Source organism: Barbatula barbatula, assembly GCF_947034865.1.
Source record: "Barbatula barbatula genome assembly, chromosome: 14".
Lineage (NCBI taxonomy): Eukaryota > Metazoa > Chordata > Actinopteri > Cypriniformes > Nemacheilidae > Barbatula > Barbatula barbatula.
The window spans coordinates 4,720,141-4,738,321 of NC_136777.1; the positions used below are offsets into that span (position 1 = coordinate 4,720,141).

Sequence of the window (18,181 nt, forward strand, 5' to 3'; positions counted from 1 at the left end):
TATTTTTAAATCCCAGTGACAAACAAAAAGGGTGAATTAAAGGAATGATATATGTTGAAAATACAAGGTTTAAGAAAGACAAGGTTAAAGATATTTTACATTTGCAAATGTTTAACTGAGACAAAAACTACTAGGCTAACTTTTACAATGTGCTTGTCTATTTTCAGATTTTCGTTGTTAACAATCAAAATTGTTCAACATAGTTCACATTCAATGTCAACAAATCCTCGTCCATAACAAAATCAACAAATCACAAATAATCTGTCTAAAATTTCATCGGCTCTGACAACGGCGGCCATTTATTTTAAGGTCAGTTTCGGAGCTTGCTAACTGACATGTTACCGCCGCGAACATGTTTAATCAAAAGACAGGCAGACGAATAAAAGCGTAAGGGGCATGAATCTTCCTCACTTCAGAGAGTGTCTCTCGGGATTACAGTTTAGGGTGATTCATTGAGGGAATGACAGAAAGGGACAGCGCTGTGAATAATGAAGCAGTTGTCGAGGGAGCTGCGTGGAACGCTGGGGAACGAAATCAAAAAGAAGGGATCAGAGAGGATGAGAACTCAATCGTGCACCTGATCATTTGGACGGATGGAGTATTAGTTCCATCAGTTCCGAAAACATTGTGTGCTTTATGGATAGTGTTGTATCTGATTATGACTTCTGTTTTTGGGATACGGATTAGGGGGTGGACTTTACTGATGGGAACCAATCAGGAATTGGTTTCACCAGTATATGAACCAATCAGAAGCAAGGTGAGTGCTCTGGAATGACTAATTGTATTCTGTATCGTTGTTTTGACGGAGGCGTGAGCGGAGATGACTTCTTCACACTGGGGGTGAGGAACGGCAGGATTATTCATAAATATAATCTCGGTTCGGGTGTGGCGTCCATTATCAGCGAACGCCTGAATCTGAGGAGCATCATTCACACTGTGCATTTCGGAAGAGATCTCAAAAACGGATGGCTGAAGGTGCGTTATTTGCTGGCACTTGACATTGTTATTTAGTTGAAAAGATTATTAGATTTGTATCTGTCATGTTGAAACGAAATGCTGAGAGTGATGGGACTGAAGTTCAAAGCATCATGATGTACTTGGTTGATGTCACGTTAATCCGTTCACTTCTGAGCAGGTGGATGGGCAGAAGAAGAGGACAGGTGCATCTCCCGGACCCCTGACAGGTCTGAACACCTTCAGCAGGCTCTATGTGGGTGGATATAAAGAATACACACCTGAGCTGTTGCCTGCAGGCAGTCGATTCCAGAAGAGCTTTCAAGGTGAAGCGCGAGTCGTGTTTTTTCTGTGTTTTTATTATTGTCTTTTTTGATGTCTTGATTCAGATTGTCAGCTCGTGATGAAATCGTTCTTTGTTACTTGCATCTTTTGTCTAGCGAAGTGTGAAGAGAGCAGTATGTGTGATTTGCTATTCTGCCTGTGTTCTGGTGAGAACATACTAACCTTGATATGCGTGCAACCATCCATCATACAGCTTTAATAAAACAGCAGTTTTTAACAACAAAAAGAAACTGGGTGTTTTCAGGTTAATATTAGAATTTTAAATGTCTATTGAAACGCACAGTATTTCAGGTGTGAATCAAGAAGGAAAGAGACGAATGCAATGGATCGGTCTGGTTTATGTTCTGTAGGGGCAGTGACTATACAGTAAATCACAATGCCAGTTTAGGCTATTTTTTTGATCTAGCATATCTAAAGTTTTGCATGAATACTTAAAGGTGAACAAAAAATGTGAATGCTCAAGTACCATTAAATTTGCTTTGCATATGGCATTTCAACTTACTGTTAGTTTGATGTATTTGTCATCAGGTCTGTCATCTTAAAGTGATAAATTATATGGTTATTTTTAAAGTTAGTACAACTATCGTAATGTAAGGAAATATTTGACACGCAGCGCACCTAACAAACGTTTTTGCCAAAAAAATGCGATAGTACTATATATTCTGTTTTGCATATTTTTACCTTCGTTTTTCTAATTCTGTTTCTACTATCTGAACGCACTTTGCAAACTTCTAGAAATTGTGAAAAGCACTATATAAATAAATGAAAATTAGTTGAATTGAATTTGTTTTCATTTTGACCACTGTTGGGTTGTTGTAACTTCTGGAAAAATGTATGCAATTTCTATTTTTATGAGTTGAAAATGTTACAATATTTAAAAAATCTAAAAGTTGCCTTTGCAATTGATCAGCTGTTTTTACAGTGAATCCACCACAACCTACAATTATAAGTATTTAAAAGGGATATGGTTCTCTCTCTCTCTCTCTCTCTCTCTCTCTCTCTCTCTCTCTCTCTCTCTCTCTGAAAGGCTGCATTTTCGATATTCTCTTTCGGACAAGACGAGATGGGAAGTTTCATGCCCCGGGTGGGATAGAGGGCAGGCCAGTGTCAGGGCGTAATGTTGGTCAGTGTGGTGTTACTCCATGCAGTCTCGTCAAATGTCAGAATGGAGGAAACTGTGTGGATTCTGGATCTTCTGTTCAGTAAGATTCCTTTTTTTCCCGTTTGTGCCTGACATTTGCGAGTGAAATACATTTAAAATCATTTGCCTATTCACTCCAGCTGTCGGTGTGCGTTTGGATGGAAAGGTGCTCTTTGCTCCGAGAAAGTGTCGTTCTGTGATGCCGAACACATCCCACCTCCCTCCTGTGCACGTGGATCCACCTGCGTGCCGCTTCCTGATGGGTACACTTGCCACTGTCCCCTTGGCTCTGCAGGACACTTCTGCCAGCAAGGTTAGGCCATGATCTGACCTCTTCTTGTTGGATAATCATCAGAGTAGCTTTTGGTAAATCGGGCTGGTGTGTTTTTAATTGGACTTGAATTATTTTCCAGCTCTGTCTATTAGTGATCCCTTCTTCAGTGGGAATGAGTCGTCCTGGATGTCATTTCCTGTTTTCAACATAAGGCACAAAACTCATCTACAGCTGCAGTTCCAAACTCTTTCACCAGAGGGCATTCTGTTCTATACAGCACACTACCTGAGCAGCCGATCTGGTAAGGCAGGATCTGTATCTAAAACGTATAGACTATACAAAAAGGATTTATAAATGGACATTTTACACGAAAATCTAAATTGTCAATGTTTATTCACCCTCATGTTGTTTAAAACCTGTATATGATTCCGTTTTGTGGAACACAGAAGATATTTTGAGAAATATGTCAGTGGTTTTGTGTCCATATAATGGAAGTCAATGGTTACCATAGTTCTTCAAAATATTTTATTTTCTGTTCAACAGAAGAAAGAAAATCATACATGTACAATAAATGATGAATAAATGATGAAATAATTTTCATTTTCGTGTGAACTATACATTTAAGTGCATCTTTATTACAAATTCAATAAAGTGATTGTTTTGATGGATTTGCAATTAGTCTAACATAATTTTTTTTAATTTTAATGAATTATATATACTTAATATTAATACTAAATATTAATTATGACGCTACCATTTAGAATGTTAGCGTATGTATATTTAAAATTTTAATTAAGAGAACCAAATAGTTCTTTAATAATCATTTCTAGATGTATTATGGCCATTCCATTAACAAAATCAAACCTCAGCAGGGACATAAAGTCATCCAACAGCAATGTGAAAGACTGACAGCATGAAAAGACACAAAAACTGTGATAAAAATCAAGGTTATCATATAAAAAAAACCTTGAACTTTTTCTAAATACATGCTCAAATGTTACTGTTGTATTGCTTAAAAGTGAATATGAACTTGTTGTTTTCTGTGCAGTACTTGAGGTCTTAAAAAAACAAAGCATCTTTTTCTGTTATTTTGACGTGTTTCCCCTGATTTAATTTTCTGCAAATAAATGCAAATTGAAACAATATTTTATTTTAAATTTGGGATAAATGTTGTCAGTTGTTCACACAGAATTTAACAAACATGATCATTTGATCTGAACACATACCTATAAATAGTACATTTTAAAAACTATTTTATTTCTGCAGCTGTATGTGTGAGGTAAACATATTGTCTTTGTATAGATTTTTGTGCATTAACATTTATTTTCTGTCTTTTCCAAAGGGGATTTCCTAAGCGTGTCCCTATCATCTGGATTTGTGCAGCTCCGCTATAATCTGGGAAATGAAACGATTGTGTTACAGTCTCAGAAAAGTGTGGATGTGACTGGCATGAGGTGGCACACATTGAAGGCCGGCCGAGAAGGAAACCATGGATTTCTCATTCTTGATAACGATACAATAACAAGGAACTCCTCAGAGGGCACGACCACTCTGGATGTTTCCACAAATATATTCATTGGAGGTGTGTCTTCCCTCAATGCAGTGTCCCTGAGTGCAACGGAGAAGGACCCTGTGGGGTTTACGGGAGGCATTCGAGAGGTCATAGTCAACGGGCGTGACCTTGACCTGACAGAGATGGGGGCACTTGATGGAGCCAATGTTGGGGACTGGGATGGAACAGCATGCGGGTATAAAGTGTGTTTATATGGTGGCTACTGTCGTCCAGTGGGCATTTCATCATTCACTTGTATTTGCCCAGCATTGTGGACCGGCCCCAGGTGCCAACACTCCATTTATTGCGTCAACAACTCGTGCCAACACGGCTCTCTTTGCGTTCATAATGTAACGTCCGCTTCGTATTCCTGCATGTGTTTTTTGGGATGGAATGGAACTTATTGTGAGCAGGAAGTATTATTGAAGACTGTCAAATTTGTTGGAAGTTCTTATTTAAAATACAAGGACCCAAAGTACAACTTGAGGAAACTGACATACACAGAGATGTCGTTTAATTTTTCGTCATTGGCAGGGGACGGATTGATTCTCTGGATGGGGAAAGCAGAACAAGAAGATAATGATCATCTAGCTGTTGGGCTTCAGGATGGTTACCTCAAGATTTCAGTCAACCTTGGCGAGAAGACCAGCCTTCCTCTCGTCTACCTAGACGACACGTTCTGCTGTAACCGGTGGTATTACCTGTCAATTATTCACAACCGAACTGTGATCCAGGTTTATGTCAATGAGGAGAGAATCATTTTTGAAGACATTGATCCCTTTGAACAGTATGTAGCACTTAATTATGGAGGCACGGTTTATTTGGGAGGTTTTGAACTAGACATAGATGTGTCATCAGTTACATCTGGTCTTTTTATGGGAGGGTTTGTTGGAAGTATTAAAGATGTGCTCTTGTATCAGGACACTAGACAGCACCACTTTCTACAACACAGTGAAGGTTTTAACGTCTATCCAGGTAGTTTCTAGTGTAGAAAAAAAATGTAGCTTACCAATGCTGGTACTTTTATTAAAGTGTTGTTTACTTTTTTCGAAATAAAATGTTGCACAATCACTGACTGTTTTAACTGTCTAGATGACCATAATACATCTAGAAATGTTTTCAAATAAAACATGAACGGTTAGAAATCTTGCTTTTTTTGTCAGCCTGCATGATTGATAATCGAGAGAAAGGGATGAAGAAAACTTAAATGTGTAATTTAAACTTGTAAAGATAATAACTCTTTTTTTTATGTTTTTACATTATTTTTGTCCAGCAGAATTTTATAATCTTGGTCCATTAGCATTTTATCCTTTGCATAAATTATGTCCTATTTTTAAAGCCTTTAGTCGACACATTTTTTCATGTCAATGTGCAGAGATGTCACCACATGCTCATTTTCATCACATTGTTTACATAATCACTTTTGCAAATGTTTTCTGTATTCTGCCAGAAGGCAATTTTTCACAAAAGGCCCGAGTATGACAATTTGCTGCTGTGTGTTTGCGGTTTTTCAACACTGTTGCGTGTATTCCTTAAAGAAATGCCTGGTCTTTCCACCCTCCAGTAGTTTTAATTGCAATTTAGTTTGTTGTTTTAAACACAAACAAGTACTTTTCTCTGTTCGTTCTTCAGTTATAATGCTTGGCTGTAATAAAAACAATGAGCCTCTAAGAAACAAAGATTTTAATTTTCATCTCTTTACTAACAATAAAAACATTTTATGAACTGTACATAAACACAGCGTGCCAAATACGCAAATTTTTGTTGCTGTGTGACGAGCCAAAATGTACAAAGAAATGTCTCACTTGGAACATAGAAAACGGGCAATTTAGAAAAATGCAAACGGAAGGAAAAATTGTGAAACAAACAAATGTGGTCTCATGATTCACGAGAGGTTTCCCATGTTACACACAACAGTAGTTTCAGAGTTCTTGTAAATGATTATAATCAGCTGCTTTTGAGGACAGTTAGTACATCTTTACAAAGATGCAGGGGGGATTACATTTAAAACCAACAAATATCTTTGTATAGTTAAAAAAACTAAAACTCTTAATATCTGCATATGTATAAAATTCATTTTTCATCTTTATAAATAGCTCTCTACTGTTCAACAGAATTTTAAGGAACGAACATCAGTTACATCAGTATGAAAGATCACGACCGCCTGTCTCTCGAGTCTCTCCTGTGTTTATCATAATCCGAGTCCCGTCTGTGTTTGTCTCTGTCCCGGTGATGGCTGCTGTGTTGCTTCTCTCTTGATCTCTCATACCTATCGTCTTTCGAGTGGCGATCTTTGTTACTGTGACTTCTTTCCCTGTGCTTTTCTCTATCCTTGTCGTGGTGCCTGCTTTTGGGATGGTGTCTATCATGAGGGTCTCTGTCATCCTTTCTATTGGTCTCCTCTGAGCGTCTACACGGCTTGTCTCCGTGGCACTTCCCTGATGCCTTCTCATCTTTGCCTACAGACGAAGAGGGTGGCAAGCTGGACTCGGGCAACTGCTGGGTCTCGTACGTCGGAGGAGGTACAGAAGGTGTCTGAGGAGGTACAGAAGGCGTTGGAGGAGGGACAGTTTGAGGCCAAGGTGGAGCAATCGAGCGACTTTGAAGATCGCTTTGATGAAATATTTGAATTGGAGGATGACCGGTGAAAGTGAAAGGTGGAGGAGCCTGTGGTTGAACAGGTAGGAAAGGTGCAGGGCTGGATCTAGGAGGGTAATTGTGCACTGGTGCAGAGTGGTACTGGTGTTCAGGTGCACCAGTGTGGTATGATGGGAAAACTGGGGATGGTGGAGGGGCTTGATTTAGTGGATTGTAAACTGCGGGGTTGAAATTAGGAGTCCTGGATGGCTTGACACTTTCGTTCTTCACTCCGGATGAGATCGTGTTGATGGCTTGGATGTCCTCGGCAGCCTTGTACTCTTGAGAAGGTTGAGCCGGTGGTTGTTGAGATGTTTCTAAAGTACTTACTGGCGGTTGTAAATCAGAAGTGTCTATATTAGTTGAAGATTTCTTTAAAATACCAGAGGGAGGTGTCTTTAAAGTCGTAGTGGGACTCAATAAGGTTTCATTTTTGGGGACAGAACATGAGCTCTCTGTAACAGAATCGGGAGATGCATTTGAAGTAGTGCTTTCAGGTCTAGTTTGTGCAGTCGTGCAACTTGACGAATCAGCCGTCTGGATTGCCTCCTCTTTGGGTTTGGCTGCGGCGAGAGAGGAGAGGAAACTCTCAGTCGATACATCCGCAGGTTTGTCGCTCAAAGATAACATAGTTCTACTCTGAGGGTTTAGTTCTTTCTCTTTACCTTCATTCTCCTGACCTGAGCTGGATGGTGCCTTCTCAGTCTTAACAGATTTTGAGTCTTTTTTCTTGATAACGAAGCGGTCAAGTCTAGAAGCACTGCTTGGAGTTTTAGGAATGTTCCCTGCATGGTTTCCACTGTCAACGTTTGAAGTCTTCGAAGCCGTTGCGCTGGATTCGCCTGTCACGTTGTTGCTCGCAGTGGTTGCACTTCCTGGCACCTTCAGCACACCAGGAAGAAATCGTAAAGAAACATTCTCATCAGCCTCTGTATCCAAGATCGGTTCATTGACAATGGAGTTGATCAACTCTGCAGTGTCTTTTTTATGCAAGGTCCCCAGAATGCCGCTGATTAGATTCGTGTCCTCATCCTGAACCACAGGATCCTTCTGCTTTAAGTCAACCTGAGTTTTGCTTTCTACCATGAAACTTGGAGTTTCGCTCACATCGTTGGACAGGACTACTCCAAAGTCCCTTTTAGGTCTCTGGCGAATGATCAGTCCGAGAAGAAGATTTGGACGATTGCTTTCTAGTCCTGCAATGCAAGTATATGAAGTATCAGTGTTAATATTATGGATTTTGTTTAGATGGGAGTTATGGACAAACCTGGAGTGAACCAGAAGAAGTGTCTTACCTGGGCCATCAAAAGGAACAATTTGGTGGGGTATTTTTTCTGTGGAGCCAAGGGGAATGAGATACATGTCCTTAACCTGTTTGCGGTTGTTGGCAACAACGCCATATCTCCTACGGCTGCTGAAATAGGCGTATAGCAACGCATAAGAGATCTCATCTTCCTCATTGTCTGGGGTGAACCGAATAACACAAATTTCCTGAAAATGAAAAAAGATCTCAATCAGAACTACACAGCTTTTTCTGAATTTTCATTATTTTCTATTTATAGGTATGTGTTTTGGTTAAATTGATATTTTTTTCATTCTGTGATCTAATAACAATATTGTTTCTATCTGCAATTATTTGCAGAAAATGAAAACTGGAGAAAATAACAAAAACTGTTGAATACTGCAAAGAAAATCACTTTTTAAAATCACTTCACTTTTAAGCGATAACCTGAATTTTTATCACGGTTTTCAAGTGTCTTGTCATGCTGTCAGTCTTTTACATTGTTGGATGACTTTGTCACGTGTCTGATTTTGTCAAAATTCAACAGACACTGGAATGCCCACAATTCATCTAGAAATGCTTATTAAATAAAAATGTAGATCCGTATCAAAACTTTTCTCCGTGTATATAACATATATTTTATTTTAAGAATAGAAGAAATAAGACAATAAACCTTCCCACCTTTGTCCCAGAGGCCCGAATTTTTTCAACATAGTCCCAGACTATTTGAGGGGAAATTCGTCCACCTACTTGAATGTTCTCAGGCAAATCCTGCAAACACAATTACAGATATTTATATTAAATACAATTTGGGTACCAGGCACATTTGGAATACATTTATAAAATACCATTTACCTGTGTGAGGTGGTCCAGTAACCCAGAGACCGGATAAGCTTTTGTAAGAAACCTGGCTACAGCATGCATGTCAACAAAACCACTCCACAAATTCTCCAAGTTGCTGAGGAACGTAGCTGTATCTTCTTTGCTACTCAGACTATCTGACCTGTGGGACCAATTTTTGTTGTAAATTCATTTTTTTCTTTTCTGGATGTAGAACTGAATCATTTAATTTAGAGCACATGTAGGAATCTCACCTGGTTTCCGGAAAACAATTGAGAAGGCCTTCCTCCATGGCTCTTAAAGATAGATCATCTATCAGTGCTGATGATGTTTTGATGGGTTGCTGAGATTCGTCTGCAGCACTAGACTGCCTCCTCACCACTGTTGTAGCCACTTTCACCACCTTTGCACTGGGTTCCTCTGAAGGTGGAGGCATACGGCCTTGACAGACACATTAGCAATGTTATTTTCCACAGAATAACTCAAGAAACGCTGTTTTTTAAGTAAAGTAAAGGATTTTTACCTGTGCAGATTTTGCAGTTGAGGTCAAAAAGGTGAGACTTGTGCAAGCTGGTGGTATCAACAGATTTCTTAGGACTGTCTGCTTTCTTAGCTACTGTCTCGGGGGGGTTTTCCTCAAGTATTTCGGTGGCTTTTGGCACCGGCTCAGGCTGTGAACATAGGAGGAATGAATAGAATAAGAGAGCCAACTGACTTGTTCCAGGTTGGAGAATATAACAAAGATGGATAGAATGCAGCAAAGTCCCAAATCTCACCTCAGCCTCTATGGCCTCCGGTGCCTTGGCAGGTTCCTGATTCTCTATTTCAATTTCCCCTTTGTGGGTGATTTTAGTGATGGGGCGTCTTTCTGCTTCTCGCTGCTCTTTCTCGATCATTTCAATCGTCTGTAGACAAACATCAGTAGGGTTAATATTGGCTGCATTGATGTAAAATACAGCCATGCATCTGATGTTACCTTACATAACTAAATTTGTTTGCCATTACAGGGTATATATTAAAAATTTTAAATGCACTTTTAACTACCAAAACTGATTCTGGACTGACTGTTCTACATCAAGACATACTGCATTAATAGTTCAAATGTCTAGGTTTTACTAACATGTCGGTTCTCTCTTTGTCTCCAAGCAGCAAGTTCCTTAGAGGCCAGCTCTTCTGCAGTCATACGCACCAAATCCACAGGAGACACTTCCCCTTTTAGCACACGCTTGAATAACACCTGCAAATAGCATTTATTTATATTAATACAGCGTTATGTTCTAAAAAAATGTTTAGGCTTCACAAATAAAACGCTTTATTGTTATCAGTAGATGCTACCATACTTACATTATTTTTGGCATCTTTCAGGTTGAAAGTCAGACTTCTGTATTTATTTTTGTATTTACTGTCAACGCCCTGAAACAGAGCGAAAAGCTCTTTCTCCGTCCTTCGGGCCAACGCGGCAGGCTTGTCCAAAGAAATCTTCATATCGGACTCCTTCAGTCTACAAACAATTACATGAACAGAAACACAACACGTTTCAGATAAAGGATATATTTCAAGAACCTCAAAAGATTTATTTAACAACTTTATAAAAATGTAACCCAAATCCTTTGAAAATACCTACGCACCGTTTTAAAAGAATCTCTTCCAGAGAATCCCGTACACTCCGTCTGATCTGTACGGTGGACGGTTTCTTTGAGCTTACAGGGGACACTTTGACTTTCTTCGCTTCGTGCTTTACATTAGCTCCTGCAAAAGGTCAACTCAAGAAACTCAGGGCTCAAATATTTGACTATTTATTTTATACAAAACAGAAATATCCATACCACTTTTCTGGGCTGATGCTTCAGACGGATGTCTTTCTCCTACATCCTGAAAAAAATAAATGAATTTTTTGTTTCTATGATAGAATAGAGTAGAATAGAGTGCAATGCAGTGTGCCACATGACCCAAAGTGAAACTGGTGTGCCATATCAGTGGCTAAACATTTATGGCGAGTATGGACATTTCTCCTTTACATCTACACTTGTGAGGGACCATCGACACACACTGGGAGAAAACCATTTGACCACTTCACACTAGGGGTGTAATGATATATTGTGGCACAATATATTACAATACAAAAGAATAACAATATGCATGTATCGTACAGCGTCAACAATGTTTTTATTTGTGCATATACTGCTTTAAACATAGTTTAATTTTCTGTGATGGACCGTTTCAATTATTATCATTTACACAAAAGTTCAATCAAAACTTCAATGCTTAACTGACATTTTGTAACATTTTATGGAATTGACATTCAAAGAAAAATGTAAGTTTCATACTTTAAATTTTCTTAATATTGCTATACGCATGAAACTGAGAGCCCTGTTTCACGTATGGTATAAAAAAATCATGTGTATCCTTACACCCCTACTTCACACCCATGTGGAAAAACAGAACGGCAGATATACAGACCCATTTAAAGACAGCTGGTCACTAGTACCACACAAACCAAAAGCTGAATCAAAAAGGACAAAGTATAAAATAAAATGTTATATAATTTTACTTTTATATAATTAATTTTTATTATATAAACTATACAGATAAACAATACAAGCACCCTTTCCTAACTTGGGATCCATCATAATAACATGCTGAGCAACAGATGCAGCAGTTTATATAAATGCCAAAGCATACATATTCTATAAGTAAAGGACAAACTTAATTGAATCTTTATTGTACTCATGACTTGATTTACGCTCATCAATGCATGAAAACATACAGTTATCATGTACTAGTATTGAAGAAATTGCTTACTTTTCGGAATGGTCGAATTCCACCTGCAGTGACCATCTGCTGGGGTTTCTGTTTTTGTTTAGTTGATATCTTTTCATCTAACTGTTCTGTGCTCTCGCCTCCCGTCTTTACGTCCTCTTCAGCACAGCATTTTAGACACACATACTCCTGGTCTTCCTTTTCCATCTGCTGAACTTTAGCCAGATCCAGACCCACACAATCCCCATGAGACCAGTCGTCGCAGCGGCTGCAGCCCACCATGAACCTTTTCGAACAGCATAGAAAAAAACGGTGGCGCTGATGAATCTCAGAAGTCTATATGAACCCTGAACTTTTGAGCATGGAGAACTACAGTAGCTTTAAAAGATATTTGGATATCCAATGGAGCTTAAAAACATAAGAATATCATTGCATTAGATAACACCTCATATTTGACCATGTGGGGTTTATTTTATATATAGCAAGAGAACACACTTGTTCGTTAAAAAATCTTTACCAAATGCACAAATTTATAAAGTTAGTTTTATTTTATTTATAAGACAAACTATACAAAAGTTTTATTTTTCCACATATGTCCCAAATATTTTAATTTAACATTTAATTTCTCTTCTCAATGTTCACTTTGTTTACGTTCAGAAAAAAGTAGGGATGCACCAATAGAGATACCAGTATCGGTATCTGGCCCGATACCAAGCTCATGTACTCGTACTTCTATAAATTCCCCGATACCAAAGACCGATACCTCACGTGACATAATTGACAGAACGTTCCAGTGCACACAGAGACACCTGCCATAGCAGACACAATGTCTTAGTTGTTCACACCTAAATCGCGCTATTCGTGTGTAGTTGGACGCTTGAACATTTTGAGTTTACTCGCTTCAATCGCGAGTGAAATTCGCGTCATGGGAGGGGCTTCTGGCACTGGCAGGCGGCTCCAGTCTTGTTGCGAAATGGACATAGATTTTGTTGAGCAGGTAGCTGCGCATTATGTGCTATGGAAGGCTGAAGATAGACGTAGACTCGCTCGGCGCCGTGTCTGGGTCCAGAGGCGCAGTCCTTCATTGTTGTTTCAGATTTCTGCCTCCGCTCGCTATGTCAATCACATCCCTACTAGAGCAAGCTCCTGCTTGGTTAACGCGGCGAAGATTTTCGCCAAAATTCAGATTATTTCAACTCGCGCGAATAACGCAAACGCTCAATTCACGCCCCCTCATTCGCGTGAATCGCATCGCAAGTAGGTCTATCGCGTCTTTGCATTGACTTAACATGTAAATCACTCTCTCTTAACGCTTCATTCGCGCTTAGCAGTGTGGAAATATTTCAAAATCAATGATGACGACCCACGCATGGCAATCTGCATGCTTATGTCCTCGGTTTTGCCCTTTGGAGGTTATTTGACACTGTGAATTTATGAAAAGCACATAAGATTGATTGATTTTTACATAATATGAGTTGAAGTTGTTAAAAATAAAGATGCTGACATGTTCATTAGTCTCATTGTGTTGTTCTTAGAAAATTGCCACAAACAAAAAAAAAACGGTGTTGGTATAGGTATCGGCGAGTACCAGGGAAAAAGTATCGGTATCGTACTCGATCCTTAAAAAGTGGTATCGGTGCATCCCTAGAAAAAAGTCACATGGACACTTAAATGTGGTTCTTGAACTGGTTATTCTCCAAAAATTACAAACAAGAACTGTTCTGCATGCTCCGTTTGAATAAAAAGGCATTTTATATCATAAAAATGGCCAACATACCTGTTATTGTGAGGTTTTTTGCAAAATCCACAGTGCTTGCTGGGATCCCACACAGCATCATTATCAGGAGGAGGTTCGGCCTCGGCCTCCTTCTTCACAACAGGTGCGTTATCAGGAATGAACAGCTGTGGTTCTTCTATCGAGATACTCCTGGAATTTCTACTCTTGTGCCTTTGCTGGATTTTCTCAGGCTTTTTGATCTTTATCTTTTCCGGCTCTTCATCTGGTTGGCTGTCTGTCACCGGCGGGTTTGTTTTGTTTACCGGAGTGGGGGGATTCTGTGGTCTTTTTGGAGGTTGAGGAGATTTATTCAGAACTGGCTTAACACTAGGGCCAATATCAGAAGACGGTTTTCTGCTGACAGTCGGAGATGTCGGGAGAGGTGGGCTTACATTTGGATCCACAGGATGTCCATCTTGAGTTTTCAGTAGTTTTGACGGTTTAGGAGCAGGAGGCCCTCCTGGGCGTTTCAATCCCAGTTTAGCTGCCTTCCCTTTGTGACTTTGAAGATTTTCTGGTCCGCCCACATGCATTTTTTGGTCTTTGTGATGTAGGGATTTCTTGTGTAAGAGGCTTGGCCTGCCAGGATGAGACTGTTGTTTTTTTACACCAGCAAGGTTCGGCTTGTGTTTCAAGACTTTTTTGACTGGAGGCGGAATTGCCGTACCGTTTTTGATCTGAGATTTGTGCGCACTTGGTTTATGAGATTTTATTTGGTCGTTCGTTTTGCTTTCCGCTGGTGCTGCGTTTTCAACTGTAGGCTTTAACATAGTGCTGTTTGCTTCTTGTACCTCATTGGGGTTCACATATGGTCCAAAATCCATAGGCGTGTTGTCGCTACTGGGCTGGCCAACGCTCTCTTCAGCCACTACATCTGGTGTGAAATTATCAATATTTTCCATGTTCTGATTTTGTTCCAGATTGAGTCCGACACCCTCAGCATTCATGGAATCATCCTGGAAGCCCAGGGACTGAAGAGCACTTGCGTTGAAGGATCCAAATGTTTGAGATGGTCCAGGAAGTAGTTCGATTTTATAGCCCCCCACCGTGACAGTTAATCGGCGTAATACGACTACCGGATTCATCGATGAGTCAACCTCATGGACTTTAAATCGACGACTGAGCAGGGCTTCCCTTTTTTCGTCCAGGCATTCATCCCTCTCTGATGTCGCCTCTTGGTCTTGGTTTTTCTGAGCTGCTCTTCGCAGAGGTCTGCCCGGTGCACCTCTTACTCTACCTCGGCTTGCTGAAATACAATTGTAAAATAATGAAAAAAGCTAGATTTTTCATTGTTTATTTCATTCCAATGTGAGCTCAAAAAATAAGTAAATACAAAGAAAGGTTGCAGCAGAGCAATCCAAATGAATTCACCAACATCTATTCATGTTATATGCACCTGTTTGTTTTCTCTGTATTGGACTTGCATTCCTCTTCCTGCCCTGTGGAAAGCCGGGCTGACTGTGCTCCCCATCAGATGCACTCTGTGTAACACCTGCTGTTGTCATGTCTTGATTTGCATCTGCAAAACATAAGGTCATAGATAGATTAGGAGTTTTATTTGTCTCCTATGTTGATTTTACACACAACCAACTTTTTATAGACAAAAAACTGTTTCTATACCCGTTGCGCTTTCAAGCTTAAAATTAACATCTTCATTTTCCAATAGATGAAACTGAGTGCTAGCCGATCCAAACATGGGATCTTTGTCACTGAGCATGTTTTTCAGAGTATTTTCGGGTTGATTCCGACCCGGTTCGAATTCCTCACTTGCTTCACATTCCAGATTCTGTCCGAGCAACAAGGAATCGTCCAGCTGGTCACTTGGAATGAGATGGTTGAATCCGCCACCAACTATATCCATGAATGCCTGAACTGTGCTGTTTGCGCTGAAAGAAAGTCAAAAGGCTTAAGATGTAAATATACCCTTAGCACTCTCTGAGACTATCAGAAGAAGCCATCATATGTTATCGAAAAGACTTTGGCATCAAACACCTGTTTTGTCTCCAAGTACAATGTTTTTAAACAAAAATTAAATTAAGATTATAAAACAAATTTTACAGCTAGCAATGTTTGTTTTACTTTTGATTTAGAAATAATATTCCTGAATATAACAATACTGTACAAATATACTTGTGTTACACACAATAATTGAACTGCTTATTTAAAAGTATGAACCTAATTCAATAACAAACTTACTAGCATTGTATTTGTATTATTTTCACAACAAATAGAGCAAACAGTCTGACAGTGTGTGTCAAACTTAAGTTGTACCTTAACCGAAACTGCATGCATGCATGCATGCATGCATGCCATAATAAAGGCTCTTCATACGGATAACGTAGGACAGCAATGCACTACTGTTTTAAAATCTGATCCAGCTGACCGAATGCCTTCTGTTTTTATTTTGACTTCAGAGCAGCTCACGTGCACAAACAGCTAGCGCGTGCTTCCTAGAACAGCTCAGAGTCCGAGAGTACAAACGCACTAGAACAGCTCCGGACGAAGCCCCCGAGAGCTTTTACAACATTAAGCACAAAATGCATTCCTGACCCGAGCAAAGCACGGCGATAAATTCTCCCCTAAACAAACCCAAACACGGCCGCGCGCAACGGGGGCCTTCGTCAGCTTCTGTGTCTCTTACGCGCACATTGCAACAAATTGAACTCACTTTTATAGAAAAAACTGTAGTGTGTATTGCCAAAAATAGGTTGCATGAAGTTTAAGTGTACATTGGACTCGGTTTCTACTCAAACTCGTCTCGAGTTAACAGTCGCGTCGCGTGCATCTCAGGAAGGCCTAACGACAGAAGCGCGTGCACGCCCACTCTGCGCGAGACGAGATATAAAACACTCACCGTGCGTGTCACTGTGGTCGAAAAGCCAGCGCATAATGAAAGACGGACGTGTATTATCGATTGCAATAATGGGACGCAATACGGGATGCCGTTGCCGTTAATGTCGTTGCCTTTTCCGCTTTGGATCTGCGGTGGGACACTCAAGTAGTACTTCCTGTTGACCCTCTGAGCCAGCAAACAACCCGTAAAGCGATAGACTTGCCAGCAGGGGGCAGTGTGCTCCGTGTAATGTAAATGACATCATTTATTTGTATAATTGTATTTATGTAAATACATATTTAGGAATAAAATGAATGTTGAGATTTGCACTCGTGGACTAAACTCACAAATATGTCTTCTGAAGTTTGAGTTGCAGACAAATAGTCACAAATGTGTAAACTGGCATTTACAAGATACATTGGCAGATGGAAATGCATGGCAGATATTTGCACGTTTTACTTGATTTAGATTTGAATTGCAACCACAAATATGCATACAACCTCTCAACATACAACTACAGTTTCTAATCATCCCGCATTGACATCTGCTACTTGCACACTTTGAAAGCTCAGAGGCGAGAGAAAGAATGGCATTTGATTGTCATGCGACTGAGCCACACCGCCCCCTAATGGCAGAAAAGCGCAATGAAAGGATCTAGCAAATAATAGTTTAAAAAATGTTTAAATAATACTGTTGTCAACTTCAACCATCACACTTATGTATACTATCATTCCGGGAATTATACGATCTTGTATATATTACATTCCTTGATGTATTTTAATGACATCACTCTAGATACTATCGGTATATTGGAGTTGTGGCTTTAACTGGAAGTTTTTTTTCTTTTTTGGGATTTTTTACAGATGAGCTTAAAAATATTTAATCAATATTGAGTGAACAGTTATTTACTCATGTGGTAATTACTTGATAATCTATTCAGTGTGTTGTTATCGCAGAATAAACCCCTTCAGTGTCATACAAGAACTGATTCTGATCATTCTGATATATGAGGCTTACACGATGACAGGCTGACTGTATGTTTTCTGTTATTTAATAGTATCATTACATTGTTATTTAGGTTGCTAATTTATACATCACCCTTATTAGATTAAAGATATTTATTGTCATATATACACCTGAAATTATATTTTCCAGATGGGGTAGAAAAGCAATAAAATATTAATATACTATTATTATATTATAATATACACACACATATATATACACACACATATATATATATACACACACACACACACACACATATATATATATATATATATATATATATATATATATATAATGAAAAACTAATGTAAATGACAAACTACTGTTAAAGAGAATAATATAGAAAAGTTATTTTTTAGTAAAAAAGTGGCAGTAAGTAGTATTTTAGTAAAGGAAATGTATTTATTGATTTATAGTTTGACTTTGTATTAAATACTGTATTGGTGATTTAAAAAAACTCCTTTCATTGTGATTTTCCTGCCGTTAGGGGGCGGTGTGGCTCAAGTCGCATGACACTCAAATGCCATTCTTTCTCTCGCCTCTGAGCTTTCAAGTGCACAAGTTAGTTTTGTAACGGGTTTATCACGAAAGTAGTAGAAGAAGTCAAAGCGAGAAGATTTGAAGTTTCAGTGACATGTTGAGAGGTTGTATGCCTATTTGTGGTTGCAATTCATATCTGAATCTAGCTAAACGTGTAAATATGTGCAATGCATTTCTGCCAATGTATTTGGTAAATGCCAGTTCACACATTTGTGACTATTTTTCTGCAACTTCAAAT

At 39.2% G+C, this 18,181-nt stretch overlaps 2 protein-coding genes across 2 annotated transcripts in view; one reads left to right on the forward strand and one right to left on the reverse strand.

The window, feature by feature from the left end:
• Positions 1-5,415, forward strand: part of eys (eyes shut homolog) — a 160,408-nt gene extending 154,993 nt beyond the window's left edge. Inside the window, exons 44-49 of the mRNA XM_079473466.1 lie at positions 809-975; positions 1,136-1,280; positions 2,327-2,501; positions 2,581-2,753; positions 2,854-3,015; positions 4,057-5,415. Coding sequence (XP_079329592.1) covers positions 809-975; positions 1,136-1,280; positions 2,327-2,501; positions 2,581-2,753; positions 2,854-3,015; positions 4,057-5,252 — 2,018 coding nt within the window. The 3' untranslated portion in view covers positions 5,253-5,415. The remainder of the gene's footprint in view (positions 1-808; positions 976-1,135; positions 1,281-2,326; positions 2,502-2,580; positions 2,754-2,853; positions 3,016-4,056) is intronic.
• A 517-nt stretch (positions 5,416-5,932) lies between these two features.
• phf3 (PHD finger protein 3) lies at positions 5,933-16,607 on the reverse strand. The gene is made up of 16 exons (XM_079473467.1): positions 16,417-16,607; positions 15,183-15,448; positions 14,959-15,081; positions 13,563-14,808; positions 11,828-12,071; positions 10,852-10,897; positions 10,654-10,774; positions 10,370-10,526; positions 10,146-10,262; positions 9,802-9,930; positions 9,549-9,696; positions 9,280-9,466; positions 9,041-9,188; positions 8,867-8,956; positions 8,199-8,394; positions 5,933-8,099 (listed from the first exon to the last, which is right to left on the reverse strand). The coding sequence occupies exons 2-16, from the start codon at positions 15,421-15,423 to the stop codon at positions 6,421-6,423; spliced, it is 4,872 nt and encodes a 1,623-aa protein (XP_079329593.1). The 5' UTR covers positions 15,424-15,448; positions 16,417-16,607; the 3' UTR covers positions 5,933-6,420.
• Between the last annotated feature and the right edge of the window lie 1,574 nt (positions 16,608-18,181).

Bases quoted from the DNA above. Each gene is read 5' to 3' on its own strand.
- phf3 (XM_079473467.1), bottom strand. From the start codon at position 15,423: ATGGATATAGTTGGTGGCGGATTCAACCATCTCATTCCAAGTGACCAG. The intron at 12,072-13,562 runs GTATGTTGGCCA...CTGTTCGAAAAG, and splicing joins AAAAAACCTCACAATAACAG to GTTCATGGTGGGCTGCAGCC. The intron at 9,931-10,145 runs GTTAGTAAAACC...GTTTGTCTACAG, and splicing joins GACAAAGAGAGAACCGACAT to ACGATTGAAATGATCGAGAA.